Source organism: Hirundo rustica, chromosome 1 (genome assembly GCF_015227805.2).
Source record: "Hirundo rustica isolate bHirRus1 chromosome 1, bHirRus1.pri.v3, whole genome shotgun sequence".
Taxonomy (NCBI): domain Eukaryota; kingdom Metazoa; phylum Chordata; class Aves; order Passeriformes; family Hirundinidae; genus Hirundo; species Hirundo rustica.
In genome coordinates, this window is record NC_053450.1 from 108,249,101 (window position 1) to 108,270,940 (window position 21,840).

At 40.2% G+C, this 21,840-nt stretch overlaps 1 protein-coding gene across 6 annotated transcripts in view; it reads left to right on the forward strand.

The window, feature by feature from the left end:
- Positions 1-21,840, forward strand: part of ELMO1 (engulfment and cell motility 1) — a 306,304-nt gene that overhangs the window by 43,179 nt on the left and 241,285 nt on the right. For 5 of the 6 annotated variants that reach the window (XM_040060448.2, XM_040060440.2, XM_040060465.2 and 2 more), the window contains 3 exons: positions 7,360-7,509; positions 20,342-20,382; positions 21,284-21,356. In XM_040060448.2, coding sequence (XP_039916382.1) covers positions 7,432-7,509; positions 20,342-20,382; positions 21,284-21,356 — 192 coding nt within the window. In that variant the 5' untranslated portion in view covers positions 7,360-7,431. Of the gene's footprint in view, positions 1-7,359; positions 7,510-20,341; positions 20,383-21,283; positions 21,357-21,840 lie in introns of those variants that run through there. The other variant, XM_058420201.1, reaches the window with a different exon arrangement.

Consider the following 21,840-nt stretch of genomic DNA (forward strand, 5'->3'; position numbering starts at 1 on the left):
CTTGACTCAAGGTGCTCTTTTTTTGAGTCCTTTATAGTCCCCTGATTTATCCAAATTCCAGGAAAGCATGAGGTACCATAGCCAGATCATGCTAGTAGTAGAAAAGAGGACTGTGATTTTTTTTTTTTTTTTTAATGCTTAATTGAGTTTTATTCAAAGTTCACAGCACTTTTGATGAACTTTCTCTGTTTCTTCTCAGCTTGTTTATAACCAGCCTGTAATAAACACATTCAGTTCTCAGTTTCATGGGACTCCTTTGGAATGTGCTTACTTTAAACATTAAAAAGCACCACTCCTTTACCTGCTCCCACTCTTCCAAACAAACAAACAAAATCCCTCCATCCTTTTGAGCTGTAATGTCTTGCATTGCTTTATTTTGTTGTTTCACAGTGTCAGTGTTCTTTTTCCTTTCTTCTGCCCTCCAACTTTATTATGCTGAGAACTTTGATTTTTAACTTGCAACTCTTTAGGAACAGTAGGACCACTGGCTGAAATTGAGGTTTTATGTTTTCCCCATTACTTCTTCCTACCTTGCAGGTTATGTGAGACTACCCTGAAAGGTGGAAAAAACTATATTTAATTGGATTTTAAGGGATATTTTTTTGCTATTTCTTTGAGTTTAGAAATGTCTGGAGTCCAGCCAAATGATGAGAAAGAACCCCAAGTGAAACGGGCAAACCCTGGCGAACTGTGAAAAGTTTAAATAGATTAAGTAATAGTTTGCATTCAGAGTAGCATTTTGTTTTGTCTCTGTACTAGATACCTGCCATGATCTTTAAATTTCATATTCTAGGCAGGTACTCAGCATGGTTGAAAAATCATGGGTTTTTTTTGTGAAGCCTTAGATCTTTGACTGCTGGGTTGCTATTGGCGTGGGGGTTGTGGTGGTGCCTTTTGGTTATGTCTAGGTTTTTTATGATATTTATTTATTTATTCATTTATTTACTTACTTACTTACTTACTTATTGGGAATTTCTTTTGAATACTTCAGTTTGATACTTTCCGGGTTTCTAGATTGAAGAGCTCCAATATTAATGCCTTTAGCGAACAAACATCTTTATCTGACTGGATATTACGTGTGAGTTAATTAAATTGCCACAAAGTTTGAAATAGGAACTGAAGTAATCAAAACTAAGTTTTTTGCCCTCTTACAAGTTACAGACATGTAACCAACAGTTCCTTACTAAAATGAGAATGATCTTCCAAGAAGCGGAGGAGCTCGTGTTAAGGAAATACCTGGCTTCTTCTGATAAGCTTCAATATGTTCTTTAAAAGCAAGACCAGACAGCCTTCTTGGTTATATTCTGAGTACATCCAGTCCATTGTGCTTTCTTCCACTTTTTCCTTTGAAGCACCCTTTAAAGCCTTTTTTGCTCTCTAGTTCTGAAGAGTGCTCTGTTTGAAAGTGGTCTAGCCTGTCAAACATAGTGAAACCTCAGCCATATAAAATGCTTCCCAGGAGGAGGATCAAGATGACTGTGGATAGAGAAAATACTTGGAATGAAACCGTGAAGAAAGGTTACAGGTATGCTGGGAATGAGATAGGTGATAGCCGCACAAGTATTAGCTGTCTTTCCTGGGCAGCTTTACCAGTGGAAAAACCTGTCCTGTTCCGTACATTTGACACCTATAATCCTGAAATTTCCTCCAATACTAGGTCTCCACATATTTTGGAGAGGAAGGGTGGTGTATTTAAACCTGAAGGGTCCAAAGATCATTTTAACATAATATTAAATATTTTATTCCTGGTCTAGTGATGCTTTATAGATCAGCAGCCTTGGAGTCCAGCATCAAAGACATGTTCCTGTTTGGAAGCTGATGGACTGCTCTGAGCCATGGAAGTCAGTTGAGGGGGGTCAGGTGTTCCTGCAGTGTTGGTGGCTGCTTCAGAGGGGTAGCGCCCCCATCCAGGTTGCCTGATTTTGAGACTGCTGCCTTTTTTCCATCCCTTGCTAGAGTACAGCTCATAGCTTCTGTGCAGCTTTATCTTCCATTTGTGTCAAAACATCCACAGATTTTATTGCCGTGGGTCTTCTGGGCCTTTGACTCCTGTCTGGTTCAGGGGTAAATAGCACTGAATGCCTAGGAAGGAAAAAGGCAGCATGAAAGCCTTTTTATGTACCCAGAGTGTACTTCCAGCCCCCTGGCTTCTCGGCCCTGTTGTCATTACTTGCAGAGATGGTAGAGTGTGTTTACAGCTCCTTAGACTCAGCTGTTCAGTCATGCAGTTTAACTCCAAAAATAACTCTCTTGGGGGATATTAATCCAGTGTTGGATTATCTTTCTAAAATCGTTAATCAGACTTGGTCCCCGAGGGACCTTCCAGCTGAACTTGCCACTTAGTTTCTGTTTGCTGGGGCGGCAGGAGCGAAGCAGAGGAAGCTGATGAGGTTTGACAAGAAGTGGTTCCTTACGTAAGGTGCCGAGCAGAGGGAGCTGTGCCTCTCCTCCTGCTGTGGGCCCGGCCAGGGCTCAGCTCCCACCGCATCCTGCTTGGCTCCGTTGCCCTCACTGCCCTGCTTTCCCATCACCTTCAAGAAATACCATGCAAAAACCTGTCTGTGTCAGGGGGTGGCAGGATCTGTGCCAGCTCCAGGTGCCGTATAAGCTGCCTTTTGTCCAGGCAGGAGAAACACGTGCTTTGTTTTACTAAATCCTCAAGTGCACGTGGCGTTCCTTCAGTCACTTTCTAATCATTAATTTTCTTACTCAAACTGTTCATCAAATGCTCTGGCCTACTCTTTGAATATTACCTCTCTTCTGTAAAAGAAGAAATAGGTTATTTTAGGCTGCTGTTTACATTTCGAGTAGAGCTGCAAGTCACATAGCTCCTGTTAGCCTTGCATTTTTATTCTGTCTGTCGAGTAAGAATAGAATTTCTTTATTGAGAGATGTGCTCTGATAACTTTAAGTTATTTGAAGTACTTTGAGATCTTCGTATGGAAAGTGCCAATGAAACTGCAAAACAAGTTTTGAAAAAAAAAAAAAAATAGTTCCACTGAGAAGTGATTTTATACCTGAATAAAATCCTGTTTTTCATATGCAGTGCATAGATAGAAGGGGAAAATTCAATATATTTTACTGACATTTGTGCTGAATGAATCCCTCAGAGGATTCATTCAGGCAGGTAGATCGAGAGCTTGCATATTTATGTTGATACGTTTTTACATTCAATTTAACATACTTTGATTTCCAACTTGGATGTTTATTACTCTCACTTAGCATACCATGGGAAGTCCTTCACAGTATGGTTGAAGTTCATAAATATACTGTATATGGTAATAAGAATAAATTGCAAAATTGACACTTTAATGGGACAATCTGTCACAGTTCTGCAAAATCATATTGATGGAAGAAAGTATGTTCAAGCAGTAGACGTGCTTTGGTTGTGGTTTTTTCCACCTCAAATCATAAAATAGTGTGCTGTTGAGCATGTAAGTTGCTTAAACATTCTCTAGGTTACATCTCCTTGCAGGCATTAGGGAAAACAATGGGAATTTGCCTTCCTTTTTCTCTGACCCCTTCCTCCCGTTCATACACTCATGCCTGCACATGCGTCCTCCTTGCCTTCAGATTCTGCCTTGAAAATAAATGTTGTAAAAATGAGTTGGAAAGTTGCTCTTACATGTCAGTGCTTCTCATATCCCACTGGGAAAGAAAAAGGAATTGAACTTGAGAAAACTCCATAACTAGACCCTTCAGTGACATCCCTGTCCTCTTCACTGTTTGACTGCAGCTGGCATAACTAAAAGCAGCTGAAAACAGTTCTAGTTCATTCACATAATGAAAATTGCTTACTAAATTGGAACCATTTCAAACCAGGATTTGTGCCTTCCTTATTTTGCTGGGCAGTGTCTAACACACTACGTACCATGGGAATAAATAGTAGGTAATTTTGAATTGTCAGCACTGCAGATTGCAGAATTTATTTACAGTCCTACTTTTGGGATGACAACTAAAAATCAATTTTGGCCTTAAAAAAAACGAACCCAAAAGAATATTTATTTCTGACATTCCCACATAGGTGGAACAAAACTAAATTATCTTTTGTATGTTGCACTGGATTCATAAGAATATAAATTAGGAAAAAAGAAGTCAGCACATTTGACTAGGATGTTCACTGAAAAACAAAAACAAAATGATGATTTTATATGCTTTTCAACATTCAGACCACATTTTTATCTTTGAATTGGTCTTCTGCTGGGAGAAGTGGGACTACATCCACTTGTATTAGTTAAAGATCTGTCACTTTGCTTTGTGTTTTATGACTGTATAAGCATACGTATAGTAATAATTATAATTATGTAGGAGATCTGTGCTAGCCTACATTAAAACTAGTCACAATGAAATTGTCTGCTGAATGCTGTGGCAGACTTCTATGCACCTTGCTTTGGAATATAAGTGCTTATTTTCCATTGCTTATTCTAATTAACTTGCCATCAGCTTTCCTTGATTCTTCTTTCTTAAACCTTTCTTCCTGTGTGAGTCAAGATAGCCCACAACTTGGTACAGTGAAATGAGGATTAATGCCCTCATATGCATGGGAAAATGGAAGTTTTCTGCAAATTTATTGCTGTGTAATGTTATTTTACTTTTGTGTTCTACAGCCAGTGGTAATGAATCAGTGGTTTTTCTCCAGCATTTATTGTGAGCTTTGCAGGGAAGGTATTGGGCCACAAGTTACTTCTCAGTCAAAAGAAGCTGCGTTTGCCTGTGCAATAGGTGGATCCTGTGGTTTTTATAGGTCTTCCCTCTATTTCTTTATGTATGTGATCTATGGCTGATTTTTTTTCATTAAGAGTGTAGAAGAAACATGACGAGGGAAAATAAAACTGTTGAAAATAAAGGCTTACTCAGCTGAAGCCATCCTCAGTCAAGTTTGTCTGGCAGCAGCTGCTGCTGTTGCTCTTTTTGTGTTGTGGCCAGCGAACTCAGGCTCTGGCTGAGGCTTCCAGCATCCCTCCTGCCAGGGATGAGGTGTCAAGCCAGGGTACGCAGGGAGTAGCCTGTCCATCAGGCACTGGGTGAGTCAGCCCCACTTAAGTGCTGCAGACAGTTTAATACCAGAACATCGGCAAGCTGAGAGTACCAAGGACTGCGCTGCTGAGGAGGTGGGAAACACAGTCACTGTGAGTGTGGGAGCAGAAGGTGCCAAGGTCTCAGTTTCAATTGTCTGTCGAGGTGGATTAACAGCTCACTGCTGCCAAGAAACCTCACTTCTCTTCCCCTCTCCCATGTTGTATCACTCTGAGTAGCTGTTTGATTCAAACATGGTAAAAAACAGATGACCAAAAAGACTTTTTTTTTTTTTTTTTTGCTGATTGACTGAGGCAGTGCGCTGCACAGCAAGGGGATCACTGGTTGGAGATGCAGATGGTTGGGAGTTTGATGTTTTGGGGAGAAATTGTGGGAAATTTGCGTCTGCTAACGCTCTACAGGGTAGAAGACAGCCAAAAGTAAATGTCTGATTTTCTCAATGACCAACATGCCAGCTGCATGCTTTATTTGTGTTTATTCCCTGTTCCTGTAACATCTACCAAATGTAGACAATATCACAGTGTTTCTTAATCGCATTGTTTAGTCTTTCAAGGCACTTCCTGCAATCCAGTCTTATTTATAGATTGTCCATTGTCTTATTTACTGCCTTGCGCTTTGCTTTGTGGTGATGCGCGATCCTGTCAGCGTCAGAACTGCCGTTGTTGGAAATAAATTGCTGGAGTGTTCAAGTTCATAAATTGCTTTTATGTTACGTGTTGAGAGCCCTCTGTAGAATGTAGCAGGGCTTGCAGAGTCAGAGGACTGAGCCTTTTCAGAGCAGACCAGAGGCACACAAGAAAAAAAGAAAGACAGTGGAGACATCTGGAAGGCTGGATGAACTCCCACTTATAAAAATAGTGTGAGACAAAGGTACAACGTTTCCCAATGAAGGGATGATTTCACAGTTTTATTCAGACCGATCTGAGTTCTGGCTTCTCCCTTTCTTCTGTTGAAGAAAGGTCATTAGACCAGGTTAGTTGAAGCAGCAACTGAAGGTGGTCAAAGCCTTTTTTAACCTATACCTGTTTGTGTCTTTGATGTCTGGTATACTCAGCCAGCTCCTCTCTTGCCTTAGCTCTTTGAAAGGATGTATTTGCAAACATGTCTCCATGCTTTCACCACTTCCTTCTCTTTTTCTGCTAAGAAGAAGTGGGACTGCACTGCTGGGGATTTTTGCAGCTTCTCTTGTTTTGTGATACATGATGGCGCTTTGCTGGGTCTCAGCAGAGCATGCAGGAAACGCCATGGTTTGTTGTGGAGGGCTTGGCAAAGCAAGCAGAAGCCTCCCCATCTGCAGAAGGGTGCGCGGGCTGCTGTGTCTGAGAACTGAGGAGCTTTGCTACTGGAGAGGATGTCCTGCCACCACCGAGCTGAGAGAGGGATGCAGAGGCTTTGTTTGCAAGCCCAGAGAGGCACTACACACTCTTGATAAACATTGGTTGCTGTTGTTGGAAGGTTATAAACTTTGATGAGTCAGAAGAGACCGAACTTCAATTCTGCAAACCCTGAGGATTTGGTTCTTCCCCTTTCCTCTTTCCCTGAAATACACAGCTCACACTATTTGACACGAGATCCCGTTGATGCTCGTATTCTTGCAGAATTATGACGTGTTTATGTAGCTGATTATGTCACTGTGAGTGTATAGTAGATCCTTGTGTATTCACGTGTCTGAGGTGTACCATGCAGAAGTATTTATATGTGGGTATCTCTGGATCCGTGAGGTGAGGATGTGTGTGCGTGTGTGTATGTATATGTGGAAACTGCTGTGTGTTCTGCCTTCTTCCTGACATACTGGTTGCTATAGTGCAGTGATCTATTTGTGAACACCCAGAAGATCATTGCTATAGTTAAAAGAAACAGTGTTTCCTGGCCATAACTTCCTGGGCAATCTCTTCTCCTGAAGTGCCAGCATTAACTGATTCGGTCAGGTTCCCTGGGACTCCAGGAGTGACACTGTAACAGGAGCTTTCTCTAGTTTGTCGCTTTTTCCCCACCAGCATATTTAATAATATTTAAAAATAGTTTTTCTATTTAAATCTAATGCATGCCTATTATTCACTGTACATTTCAGTGCTTCAGCCATCTTTCTAACAGGCTGTCGAGCTGTGCAGTGTGTCGTAGTGTTGTGTCCTGTGTCTGCTTCTGTAATATGTGCCATTCTCCTGCTTGTGCACATACACACACACACATTTTCATCCACCTGCCCAACCAGTGGAAATGTGGGAAACTGGAGCAGCAGTGCTGGAGTTCTGCCTGATCTACTGTAATATTCTTTTTTCTTTTTTTCTTTTTTTTTTTTTTTTTTTTTCCCTCTCCCTGCAGGTGTGAATGAGAGAGACTCTCTGCAGTGTTTAGTGTCCAGTTGTACTGGCTCCGAAGAGCAGCAGCGTCACAATGCCCCCTCCTGCTGACATAGTGAAGGTGGCTATTGAATGGCCAGGTGCCTTCCCCAAGTTAATGGAAATAGATCAAGTAAGTGCCTGTGTACCTGTGCTCAGCTGGCCCTGTTCAAGAATAAGTTCTTCTCTGCATGTTTTTTTCTGCATTTATGTTTACTTCAATGCATGTACATTTTACTATGAGTGTATGTGGGGTAGAAGGTGTTTTTTATAAGGGCTGTAACCCTCTTCCTCTCTTACTGCTTAAGGTTTTTGATGTGTTTAGCAGGTTTCTTTGTCTGCTTTTTCTTTCTGAACGGCTGCTTGAATAAGGCATTTACTGCTTATGTGACCTACTTAACACTTTTGTGCCTTAGTTTGTTCAACTGTAAAATTATCATAGTGTTGTTACCTCTGGGTGGAAAGTCTTCAAATTTCTAGTCAATGCTTTGCATTTGGAGAAGAATCATACTGAATGGCTGCAGCAAGTGCAGATTTTGGAACTTAAAGTAGTGGTGCACAGTGAGCAGGAGGATCTTTGTTCTGTTCAGGAATCTCAGTGGTTGTTCTGTTTATCTGGTTAGTTCAAAAGCAATGGCCCCATGGATAGATTTGAGGCAGTGTACAGAACTTAACAAATTCAAAATTATGAATTAAAAACTCTTTTTCGGAAATTGTGGTGAGGGAAACAAACGAAATCAAGTTATACAAGGGCCATGCTTTATATTCTGGGCTTCTCTGAGATTGTTTTTGTGGCCAGTGTATTAATATTAAATGCAACCTCTTTAATATTTAACAGCTTTCCCTTAACATTTTGAAATCCTGCAGCATGTTACCTGGATAGAATTACTATTATTATTTCTGTAAATAGTATTCAGAGTGAAGAAAAGCATTTTCTAATGTCCTTAAGACCCTGGTGTGTCTGGGGACTCAGTACATTATAAAGGTCTGTTAGAGACAAGAGCATTTGAATTCACACTAAAATGGGTTAGTAATTTCTTCGTGCAGTGCAATGAATTTCACTTGCAGTTAACCCTTTTGTGGCACGTGCCTGGGAAATTCCTGTGTGAAGTTTGAAGAAACACGGTACTTGAAGGTGGCTGTAATCACATCCGTATGATTTTTGAGTATTCTGAAAGCCCCCTTAGAGGAAAAGGGAGTTCCCAAGTGAAAACAAACCTAGCAAGTTGATTTTTTTTGACCTGTCAATCTTTTCCATTTTCATTTGCTGAAATTTTTCAGTAAGCTTAGAAATCTTTTGCCTTCTGGAGTGATGAATGTTTTACTTTTTTTTTCTTGTACAACAAATGGCAGACACTGTACACTGTGTTCAGGGAAAGATGTGTGTTAGTCAGGATGAACCAAGTACGGTGGAGACAAAAGTGAAAAAATATTATGATGTCTCTTTTCAAACAGCAGTAAAATAATATGAAAATTGTTTGGTTTGATTTACAAAAAGCTTAAAGTAACTCTCAAAAAACCCTCATATCATATCTGTAATATTAGCTTACTTCCCTAGTACCTTGTTTTTAATTTTATTATGTAAGATTTGAAGGAGACAAGAAAGATCAGTGCTGAATTGTATTGGGTAAAACTCCTCAAACACAGCCTGCCAAGTTATCTGCAAGCTTCCTCAAGTCACTTTATAGGAGGAGGAAGAAGAGGGAAATAAAGCCAAATAGGAGAAGACTTAACAGCAGCCTGCTCCCGATACAGATAGAAATGGAAATGAGGGAATGAAGTTTGAGAGTCTCATCCCTCCCCTTTCTGACATGGAAAGATGGGAAAGAAACATCCCTTCCTTCTACCCATGCACACAAACATGCATATTTACCTTTTCCACAGTTGGGAGCAACGTGGGAACGAACCTCGAGAATATATAGGGTGATGCATACTTCGGAACACACAGCTCTGCCTTTGATTCACTTAGTGCTAACTTTTCCTCAATCTGTTTCCTTTAAAGCAGCTATTCAGTAGAAGAGCTGTAGTGGAGGAGATGATTCATCCCTCAGATGGCTAGCTGTCGGAGATGATAAAGGGGAGGAGGGAGAAGGATGGCAGAAAAGAGAAACTACTTACCCACTGACCAGACACTGCAGCCAGTGCCTGTGTCCCAGGCAGGATCTGCTCATTCAATCACCATTTGACTTATATTCAGAAAATCCTGGAAAACTTTTCCACATTGGTTTCTTCTCTCTCTTTCTTACAGTCAAGAAAAACAGTATTTAAATGAACAGCACTATAATATTACTTTAAAAAAAACAGCAAAGCCCCATCACTGTAGCATGATGCCAGTTCTTTAACATTCAGGGTACTGAGGCTATTCCAACAACTAAAGTACAAATACCATATAAGAAATCAGAGGAAAATCTGGGAGGTTTTTTAAGGCTTCTTATTGCATATATTTGGAAGCACTTATTTATATTCAGTTGCACATTATTCTAATTTACTTGCTGTATATATACATGTTTTGCTTAGCAATGAAGAGAATAAAATATTTTCAAAGTGAAAAAATGTCACTATGAAACAAGAACCGTTGACAGTGGTGTACTGGCAGGTGTTGGGCCTTAAAAGAGCTCATGAGTATTTTTTTCCACCAAATGTTGTTAAACTTTACACTCCCCTTCAGATGCGTGACTTCTGACAACTTGGACTTCAGGAGGCACAGAACCTTTTCCAGTTGAGGCTTCCCACTGCATTTCTATGGGTTTGTTGACCTGGGTTCACGAATGCTGGTTTTAAATCTAATCATGCAAAATTAATCTCACTCAGAGAGACTCTCTTCCAAAAAAAAAAAAAACATAATTAAGTACCTTTTGGAATTAGCCTCTGTGCTTTCTTCCTAGGAATGTAAAGAAAATGTTCTTCTCCTTCATCGACCTGTACTATTTGATGTCAGGGTTTTACAAGTGCTTTTATTCTTGGAAAGTTACTTTAAATAAGGAGGGCAAAACTGTCTATTATTTATTGCCCTCTCTCTCTTACCAGGTGGGAGCTAATTCAGTCGCAGTAAACCTGGCAACTGGCTGAGGCCCGTATGCATTAGAACTGATTTTAAATCATGTTCTTCGTGGGTGATGGACTTTATTGAATTCAGTTACTCTCTTCCAGAATACTTGGGGTTTATTTGGGTTCCCCCCCCAATTCCATCGTTTTTCTCAATTATAAATTAGAAAAATAGCATCCAGACTCTTCCTTCCTCCATAAATCTGTGCTAGTAATATTAAAACTGTGCCCAAAATTAAATTTTAAATGAAGACTTGATTGTGGCTTTAAGAACTGTGTATAGCATTGATCTTTCATGCTTTAATCTTTCTGTCATGTAAGGGGAGGAATGGAAATGAGTTGGTGTCTGAATTTGCATTGGGATCGTTCTGTGGACGTTTTAGCAATGCAGTCTGGGGAAGAAAGGAATGGTAGATGCCGACTGTCTGTTATCTTTTTCTTCACTCTTCTGGCTGATAATTCTAGAAGATGTTAAGAATAGGACTGCACAGGGTCTGTAAAGGTGAACCAGGATGCTGGCTAGTCTATCCTGTCTTCTCTTTTGTTTGTCCCAGAAATAGCTATTTCATAAGAGGGTGTTATTTCTTCTCTTCAGTGAAAGCCTGCATGCTTTAATTTGTGCCCATTATGTATAATTCTTAGCTGTTGAGGTTTTTTTACAGCACAAATTATTTTAGGTAAGCCAGTGCTGGTTTTAGGTTACCTGGATACTTTGTGGATTTACAGTTACCCTGTTCCTGCTGCAGGAGAAGGCAGCTTCCATGAGAGGCACAAGATGGATATTTGGGGGCAACATCTATTTTGATTTAGCCCATTCAAATCCACTTGTGTGTCTAAACACAAGTTGTGCTAATACCAGATTTATCTAAGCTTGGAAGCTAGCTTCCTCAGCCTTGGAGGTAAACAAGGCTTTCCTATGGAAAGGAACAGTTTATAATTAAGCTTGGCTGTGCAGTCTCTTCCTCCAGGTCTGCTTTTACCTATGAGATCATTAAATATGGATTAAATTAGCAGATGTGAATCTTTACAATACCAAAAAAAGAAATGGAGGGTGGGGGGAGGAGGACAGCTGTATTTTCTTTTCAAAGCATAAATCTCATACAATGACCAAAATTTACAGCAGCATTGTCACATGTTAATAGAAGTGCAGCCATGGGCAGAGCCATGGGCTGCTTTACAATAATGTTCTCTCTAAAGTTTAGATTTAGTTAGCAAGTTTACCTTTTGAAAGTCTCTTTCAAGTTGTATCTTCCCTTCTGCTAGTGTCATTTTAGTAGGTTTTTTTTGTCTTCTTCATAGAACTCATAGAACTACTTCACTGCATATTAAAAGGTCACCAGTAAGGTTTTGGGTTTTTTTAAAGGAGCTTTCAAACCTAAATCTGGTTTCAGACCTAAATCTGGACCCTTGGGGATTGTTAATTGATTTAGTGCAGTGTTTCTCAAACTGTGGGGAAAAATGAAGTTCAAAAGGGATTGTGAAATGCTTAGTTAGAGGAAAGAAAGTGGCACATCACTTCTGCCACGTGTGTAGACTAAAAATAAAGTTTCTGCAAGTGCTGTCGCTAGTAATAGCAGTATACTGAGACAATCCTGGCATCATGAGTCTAAATGTATGCAATATTAGTGAGCACCACCATTGTTCAGGTGGTGAGCAAGAGAGGGATATTGATGTCTCACTGCCTCACCCTGCTGTGAAGTGTCTCTGTGCTTCATTCTGGCTCCAGACGCTGACTCCCTCAAAATCGAGGGGTTTAGTTCTTAAGGGAATGAAGGGGAGAGGCTCTTGACTCCTTCCCACAAACCTGCAAATTTATATGAACTCTTACCCAGCAAGTGTAGTGGTACTGCAGTATCTGGAACTAGTGATGATTTTTGGTATGAATATGGCTAAGATTTCCGATGTTATTGCACATCCTGAGTTTATAGTAAAGGGAAATGTCAGCGCCTTTAACAGCTGACAAGATCTCAGTTTCTTGAAGGTAGAGGACTATAAAGCAGCTCATGGGGAGAAGGGAAAGAAAATTTAAAAAGCGAATTCTAACGCTGACTTATAAAAATGTTCCCTGCCTGAATTTGCTAGCAGCAGCTCCTTTCTGTCAGATAGGAGAACGAGCCAGTGCTTTAGGTCGGCCACTGCAGCGCTATCTCAGCCGTTCTGAATGAGGATGTCAGTTGCTGCTGATGGAAGACTTGCCCAAAGATGGATGAACCAAAAGGTGGCTACCTTTTCAAAAAGAGTTGAAATACACTTCATTGTCTTAAGCCAGTTTGTTAAAGGTAGGGTTTGCTTAAAATCAATGTTTAGGTGCCAAACAGATGCTTTTGGGGTTTAAATGCTCCTTGTTGTACCTGTCATATTTCAGCTTCACAAAATTGAATATGAAACTGTTCATAAAGCAGGTGCTCTCTAGCATATAAACATAGTGAAAATATTATTAATAGAGCTGGTAATAAAATCCTATCCTTTATTTTTATGTTATTTTTTTCCAATTTTCTTTGTTGGACTAAGGAAAGGTCTCCATTTCTTACTGTTATTTATTTTGTAAAAGCTGTTCCGCAGCGAGAATGACCTTGGAAACAATAATGAAGATGTTTTAGTGCACTGGATATAATTCAATGCACTGACACACTTGTGTACATGGACGATGCTTCGTTAACATAATGAACCAATTGTTAAATGCAATGGAGTTTGAAAAATATGATTCCTTTTCTTTCAGGGCTGAGGCATTGGAGTAGTCATCATCAGAGCCTCAGTTCTTTGATGTGGTGGCAGCCAGCCAGCATGGATAAAACAGGCAATATTATTGTCACATGTTACATTTTATTAGTCTGGCTTGTCCAAAGCCACATTCCCACTGGCTGGCTGGAGTCTTTCAAAGCTGCAAACTTACGTCCTGTGGTGTGTGTGGCTGGGACCTCAATACTGAGAAAATACATAAAAACTCTGTCTTTACTGCTTCTGTTTAATACAGAGGCAGCAGCAAGGCCTAGTAGATGGAAGAGGTAATAGCTGAGCAGAAGGTTTAAATGCTGTAAAAGAAAGGGAGGGGGAGAATAAATAGAAATGTTTTGTGAATTACGGTCTAATGGGTGCAATTTATGCTTTCTACTTGGTGCGATCTTCTAGCTTAAGAGCCATAAGTTCAATGCAGTAGACAGGGGTTTGTTGGTTGGCTGATTGTTTTTTTGTTAAATAGAAGTACAAGTAGAGCCAGGATACACTTGAGATCTACAGAACTATTATCCCAGTGTTCCTGATCTCCAGCATAAAGGATATTCAGAAAATATTATTTTTAGAAAGAGATAAAACACTTTTAAAATTCTCCCCTTGATTTTTGTGGGTTTGTCGGTTTTTTCTTTGATTGGTTTGGGGTTCAGTTTGACCTTTTTCATGTCTGATTTTACTAGCTCCATAATTCTTGTAAGACCCTCCCTGTTGTAGCCTGAATTTTGCTGCCTGCAGCTGATGGCATTTTCAAGATGAAAGCTAAACATGACTTTATGGTTGTTGCATCCATAATTTTTTTTTTAACTATCAGCAGGAGTCCCATCTCTTAAATTAATTCTGCTCTTATTTAAGGGAAATGTGTAACAACGAGATCCCTGAAGTTATAGACTGGTGAATTAATTCACATTCTGGCCAGCTGGAGTATCCAGGCACACTTTATGACTCAATTATATTCTAGTTATGGACATACAGATTGTAATATGAGAGTAATACTAAAAATCCCATAGTATAAATTTTTTTGCCTTCATGGAGGAACTTCTGTCCTTGCAGGACAGCAATGTGTCAGCCATGAGCTGGAGGTTGGGGGTTTCTTCACTCAGTCTTCAAAAGCATGTTCTCCTAATAGGTTGTGTGAAGAGCCACATCTTAAAGCCCTACTTTGTATTTAAGTGTATTTTGGCTGTATTTTAAATATGTGGCAAGAATGCGGCATGAAAACATGCTGAAATCCACAACTGTGGGTCCTCAGGTGTTTTTTTAACTTTTCAGGACTCCTAATTGGGAGTTTTTAGTGTTCCTGCTTGAGAAAACAGGGAGTGTTAAGGCTTGTTAGGACACTAGATATGAAGTAAGAAGTATCTGTAAAATTCTGTTTATGCCTTTCTTTTTTTGATTGATTTTTTTGTTAACAACATTATATTTTTCTGCTTTCTTGTTGTACTGTAACATCCTAAACATATGATCCGTGGGTCAATGCTTAGATCAGGTGAAATGCAGACTTAGGAGTGAAGATCTCTTTGGAGGTGGGAAGGGAGTAACTGAGGAAGCTGCAGCTGTGCGGGAAGGGGGAGAGGACATGAATACCTGGGCTTCCCTAAGTCTTGTGCGCTCTGTGGGACTCCTGTTGCTAAATTTATACCAAGGTGTTGCTCCTGACATGTTAAAACTACCACCTGAAGAGCTGTGAACTGAGCTGAAAGAAGCTCTCTGCCATCAGCAGCTGCACTTGTTGATGGTTTTGCCTGTCGTCTCAGAGGTGCGAATGTTTCCAGCCCTGGGTTGTGTTTCTGCACCACCACAACTGTGTCGTGTTGGCCTGGCCAGGTTTTATGGTCTCTTTTACTGTAGCACTGTGGTGTCCCTGTTCTTCAGGCATTCACAGTCTGTGGTGCTCCCCTGGGTTAGAGAAATCCTCTCTTTCATCTTTAACAGATGCCCGATAGTAAGTTAGCGAGTCTGGTCTCACCAGTATTCCATTGTAGTCAATGAGGAGTGTTGATTCCCAAAGTGCTTCAGAGCAGGTTGGGAAGGCTGAAGTCCAAAGCACTCCAGCAACTCCCCCTTTCAGGAGACCTCATCTCTTACACCAGAGGAAACCAGTGTTGAAGCAGCGAGTCATGGAACCAGGCATCCTGGCATCTGGTGTTTGCCACCAGTCCTCTGTGGACCCTGGTGCATGACAGTGACAGATAAAAAAACCTCCACTGATTGTGAAAAGGTGTTTCTCTGCTTTTTAATAGCCATAAAAATTACTTCTGGCACTGAAAGATTTATTAGTGTGATGACAGCATTAATTATAAGACAGAATGTTGTATTTACTGACTTGAAGTTCTGTTTTTTGACGGATGCACAGGTCAGCCACAGAACTTTTTTCCTGAATGTTGTTTCACATTAACAGATGTTCTGCATCTGCTATTTTTTTCTGTGATATGCTTAGAGACAGCAAAGTTAAGGGGTTTCTTGTTATTTCTGTGGTTAAAAGGTGTCAGACAGGGAGAGGGATATCCCATTGTTGTCCAAAAAAAACACCCAAAAAATAAAACCCAACAAGCAGCACCTAACAAACCAACCTAGCAAAAAGAAAAGCAATGAATCTCTGTTAGTCATGTGGAAAGGAAAGATATTCAGACTTGGCTTAAAAGAAACCTGTCTACAATGTGCTGGTATTGCACAAAGTATATCAGAACTGCACATGCAACGCAGGTTTCCACCTAGATTTAGCCTTCTGTCCTCTTAACAGTTCACACATGTACATACACACACACACACGCATACACACTTGCTGTTTGATTTGGAAGTCCTTTAAACTCAAATTAGAGTACTACTGGTGGTTTGAACAGGACCTAGAGCTTGGTCAGCATTGGATATTCTTTTCTTGCCTTTGCTCATCCCATGATTTCTCTGGAACAAAACAGTGGTCTGGACTAACCCAGCTTAGTCTTGTACACCTGTGCTTAGTTCTTCCTGCTGACTGGTTCCCTGTGAGTTCTCCAAAGGGGCATGAAAGGATGAAACTGGTGAGACAGTTGGAGTGGGAAATCTCAGTCTGTGTTCTGCAAGTTACTTTGGAAGTGTTACCAAATATTGCATGAGTAGCAAGGGCGGGCACTCAAGAAGACCAGGTTAGGGATCTGTGTGAATCCCAGCACACAAAACCTGGAGATCAGACTGAGATATGTGCAGGTGAGCTCAGAATTAGTGACCTGCAGAGTGGATGTCATTAGGCCCACACCTGAATCTTGGGTACCTGTGCCAAGCAGACAATGCAGATAGAGCTTTACCAGGTGTGTAAATTCACATTGGCTGTAGTGCTGCCTGTGCTCTGTGTCATTGTCAGATTCTCCCATTGTGTGCAGATCAGTAAGTCACGAGGCTGTAATGCCCCAGTGTCACTTAACTTCAGATATCAATTTAATACCTACTGTAGGAAAATACTTTTATACTAACCAATGTGTTCAGCACAGATACTGTGATAAGTTAGCTGAGGGTGTTGTCTCCTGTCGGGAGCATGAAGTTTACTTTGATCTCTGTTATTTTGTACATTGAAGCAACAGCCTGATCTTCTAAGAGCTTTAAATGAGCATCTCAGCATGTGTAAAAGCTCACTTCATTTTTACAAGTCTAGGAGAAGACATAGAGACAAAAAAAAAAAGAAAAAAAGGCACTAGCACAAAATACTCATTTCTGTGAAGGAAAAACTTCAAAATAGTTTTGGACTGATTATAAGAAATTCTTTGAAGTACATTGACTAATAAGGTAAATTTGACCTTTTTGGAACTGTAAATGCCGCAGAGGTAAGTGAATTTCCATAAACATAATTTTATTAAGATTAAGGTAACAAAACCTTCAAATATATGCTCTTTGACATTTGGGAGATATTTAGAGCCAGGGCCAAAAAAAGTGACTTTGAATGGCCTGCCAAGTGGATTTACTCTGCAGAGAATGGAAATAGGCTTTTACCTCATTTTCCATGGTTAAAAATTGAAAGAAATAGACTAGCTCATTTTTCTTTGTTCTCTGGTAGTGCTGTGGTCCTATACACACAGTAGACGGTCATGCCTTGACACTGGTACCCAAACAAATTTTTGTGTCTCGCAGGTTGCGGCAGGATTCTGGGGGTGGCTGTAAGCCAGCTGGGAAGTGCAGCGGGAACTGGGCACTCACCGTCCCATCTGTCACTCCCAGAGCAAGGCAGGGTTCTGCTGGTGAGGGTCCTGGCTGTGGAGGCAGGGTGGCAGTGCTGCAGCTGCAGCTGCTGCTGCTGCCGCCGGCTCTGTGCTCTGCCTGCCAGTGCCCCTGCAGCGCGCTCTTGCCAACCAGTGCACAGAGGGAGTCATGGCAGCCCTCGCCTGCTTGCAGTGACACCCCTCTTGTGAACAGCGTGTGCTGGTGGCAACTTATCTCCCAGCTAGGGAAGGGCAAAGTTTCTCTGGAGACTTATACATAGAGGGAGTGCAGCCCAAGGGATTAGGAGCAGCAGCTTATTACTATTGCTAGTAGTTATTAGTATTGCTGTGGTGGTATTTATTTTACATGTATCAATTTGTAAAACTCTGTGTCCCAGAAGAGTTCAACTTTTTTTTCATCTTGTTGCTTCTTTCATCATGAGTTGTGCTTAGTCACATCAGTGCTGTACGAGTAGTGCCATAGGAGGACCAAGCTGTACCATTAGAGGCTGGCTTTTTTTTTTGTTATTGGGGATCCATTTGCTTTTTCTTTTAGCTGTTCTTTACAGGTTCTAATTGATTTGTTGCAGGGGTTTTATGTTTGTTTTGTCCAAGTTTTTAGTTTCAGATTATATATTTTCATATAATAATGCAAAGGTGGTGTAGAATAGGCAGAGGGGGTAGGAGGTGAATGGGATTGAGAAAAGACATAAAAGTTGATGGTGTAGGGAACTTAGAAGTACCAAAATAATGATTTGCAAAGTAATTTAATCCAGCCTTCAGAGTATTTATATTATTGCTAGTTTAGGTTGTTAAATTGTGTTTTTGCCCTAGTTTCTAATGGGAAACCATCGGTCCTATGGGAAATAATGGGAAGAAAAAGCTTTTTTGTCCTCCATTATATTGCAGCTGCTAGCTGGTTTCTGTTTATTTAGTAAAAGGAATTAATGACCCAGATAAAATTTTGTCAAAATATGGAAATATCAGACCAGGACCTACAGTAGCATCCTGAGGGGCGAAGGGGATGCAGCATACAGGGCTGTGCACTCTTCTTGGCAGTAGTTTGCCTACAGGCTGGCAGGTGTGCTGAAAGGCAAACTGAAGTTATCCAGCTCCAGACAAAGCTGTGCTCCTCCTTCTGTCCCTCCCCACAAAATTTGTTGTTGTTGTAGTTGTTTCTTTTTCTTAAAAAGCAGAGGAAAGAAAGTAATTGGAAGCCAGGATTGGTCTCACAGGATTGTAGAAGCTGAAGAAACCCTCAGAGAGGAGGACAGCAAGTCAAAGTAGTTGCACATAAGTCGCATGGTAATTCAGACGGAGGAACTGATCAGTCCAAAAAAACTGGGGGAAAAATCCCACTTTTTCTATCTGGCATGATCTGTCTGATCTGCTTCACAGCCTGGCTGCAGTTAGGCAAACAACTGAGCCAGGGCAACAGAGAAGCTGCTGTGGAGAAGGGACGTGTTCCTGCTGCAGAATGGAGCAGTTTCCCCCTTCTGCCTTTTCTCCCATGTGCTGGTGTTTGCTAATCATTTAGGTACATGGCCAGGCAGATGAGGAAATCAGTCCTGGTGAAACTACTTTCCCCCCCCGCTACCCCCTTCTCCTGGCCAGCTTTTAGTTTGATTAACTTCCCTGGTGTGGATCATCTTGGGTGGTCATGCGAAAACAGAAATGGCAGTGAAAGAGGAAGGAAGGAAACCAAGGACTGAGACGATACGGTAAGCAGGGACAGAGTCCTTTCAGCAGGTGCTTTCATTCATGTCTGATTAAAATGGTCTTGTGTTATGTTACTGCCTGTTTATAAACTGGCTTAGTTGACTGGACTGTTGAAATAATAAATCCTTCCCTGATCCTGACCTGGCCAAAGAGTTCTGTCTCTGCCTTTCTGTCTATGCAGTGGTGAAGCACAGAACACAAAATCCAGGGAAAAATATTTCTTCCTTCACATAACATGCCCTGATACTGAGGTACTTTTTCCACTAATCATTTTCTACAAAAATTAAAGGTAAAAAGCCTTTTTTGACAGTAGTGTTGAATTGTGGGTGGGTTTATGGTGATTTTTCTGTATTTGTTTATTTTGTTTGCTTTTTAGTAATTCACTGAACTGTCATTATTGGAAGTAACTAGAGAGGGGGATCCTATGATATTTAGGTGATTTGGGAAGTTTTTGGAAAGCAACAAATATGTGTGACATTGTGTGGTCACCCAGTGGTGGGGGAAAAAATGCTCAGTAGTCACTCAGCTGGTGAAAATTGTTGTGTTTCTTTCTGCCATGCAATTTCATCTATGGTTTGGTACATAAAAGTGCATTTTCTCTTAGCCAGAAGTCTTTTAGAAACACTTACGTGTGCACCCAATGTTTATAACAATGTTCAAAGCATTGCAACATCAACAGGCTAGACTGTTCTCTTCTTTTCTATTTTGGGACCAAAAAGCAAGAGAGCTGTTTTGAGTCAGTCCAAATGCTCCTGTGCTCACAGATGTAGAGAATAAAGCAGAACTGATGCATCTGGGATTTTAACACCTTCCAGGTGGTGTTTAATCAGGGGGGGACCTGCATGTGTGCACTTAAGAGAGGGGATTACTGTCATCATATGACCATCTCTGAAAGGAACAAAAGGTTTAAAATTATTGAATGTCTTCTGGTTTCAGATGTCTTTCCGGGAAAATGCTCGTGTTGATATCTAAATCTTCTGTTACTGTTGGGTAATGAGATACAGTGTACACAAAAGACCCTTTTGAGTTCTCCGTTGAGAAATTTGGTTTATGTCATATGGGCTAAGGTTGGCAAAAATAATGGATAATGTCATAATGCATATGTCTAGAATTGCTATCTTTATACCTTTATGAGACCAAAACAGCAAAAAAAAATTGGGATCCTTTCACACTTGATGTTAAATAAATATTGAAATGCTACTAGTTTTTTTCTTTGCATTTACTGGCTTTGGAATCATATTCTAAGATCTTAGAGGTATTCTAATTTGGTGATTTTGCTTTTTTCTTTCTTTTTTCATTTACCAGAAAAAGCCACTGTCCTCAATAATAAAAGAAGTCTGTGATGGGTAAGTTATGCCATATAGTACATACTAGATACAGTGCTTTCTGAAGTATTAAACCAACTAGAAGATTTTTTTTTCCTAAGAAAATCTAGATATCCTGTATGACTAGTCATTAGTTTCTTAAATCTCTTTATGTTTGCTTCAGATTTTGAATTTGCAGTGCATTTTGGATCAATTGCTTGCAAGATGAGGCTCCTAACAAAGCAGCTCCATCATGTGGGTGACTCTCATTTTGACTGCTTCCTTCCTCTCTGCAGAGAGATGCATTTTGCCAACTCACTTTGGCTTGTGGTCCCTGCTTTTCATGGGTTAAGAGACTTAAAGCACTGCCTCTGGCTCTGAATTTTGAGCACTGAGTCCAGTGGGTGCTGTAAGCTGGTCCAGTTGATGTGACTGTTCATATGAAACTGAAATGTTAATTGCAAATTCTGCAGTATAGACTAATAATTGGCTAAGACAAGTACCTTGATTTAAGTTTAATGGATTAATTAAAAAGGCTGTTTTAAGCAAGTGCTACCACACAGAAGAAACTAGCTATGTTCATCAAATTGCTGCTGAGCTAAAAAGGTGATATTTTATGCCTAATGTAATATATCAACTTAATGCTATATCCATTGAGTATTGTAAAAGCTAGCGTAAATTTCTGGTACTGTACATTTTTTTGGTCAGACTTAGTGATCTTGCTTTTACTGCAAAAAATGATCACTAGGATGTATTTGTACTGAGGTTTTTTCTTTTATAAGCATGCTTTTGACTCATCATTGAAAGCTATGAAAACTATGAGAAGTATGAGAAATACATGGGAATGACAGAAACTTGTTTGGTCATACTAAAATTATGTAAAGGGTAATTTTTGAATTATTAAGATTTCATTTTGTGATTAATTTATTTTCATATCTCTAAGGTGGTCTCTTGCAAATCATGATCAATTTGCACTGCAGCATGCTGATAGTTCTAATTTCTACATCACCGAGAAGGTGGGTAAATCGTTCAATGCAATTCTTGCATAGCTTGTAAAAATATTTGCCACAATCATTTATTTTAAATTAAAATATATGAAAATATACTTCCCAAAATGCCCTGCCACTGAGAAGGATGGTACTGGGAGGCCCAATTTAATATCTTTTTGACTGATTTGACTGTTAGGAAAAGCAAATAACAGTTAAGTTTGAATGTGCAAAGTTCTTCACATCAGTTGAGTTTGAGACTTGAGCACTGAGCCCTTCATCTCTGATATTCTTGTGTGTTTAGTATTCTGCTAACAAGTGATGTACAGGAAACTGAAATATTTAAAACATGAAGGGCTCTTTGAAGTCTGAGGAGACCTTCAGTGCATGTCACTTTCCTTTTTGGCTGAGCAGGTAGAAATAAGTTTCAGTGTAATATTTGCTACTAGCTCCTGCCTGCTGTCTTGTCCTTACCCAGTTCTGTAAATTCTGTTGGCTTGCTTTTTTTTGTCCC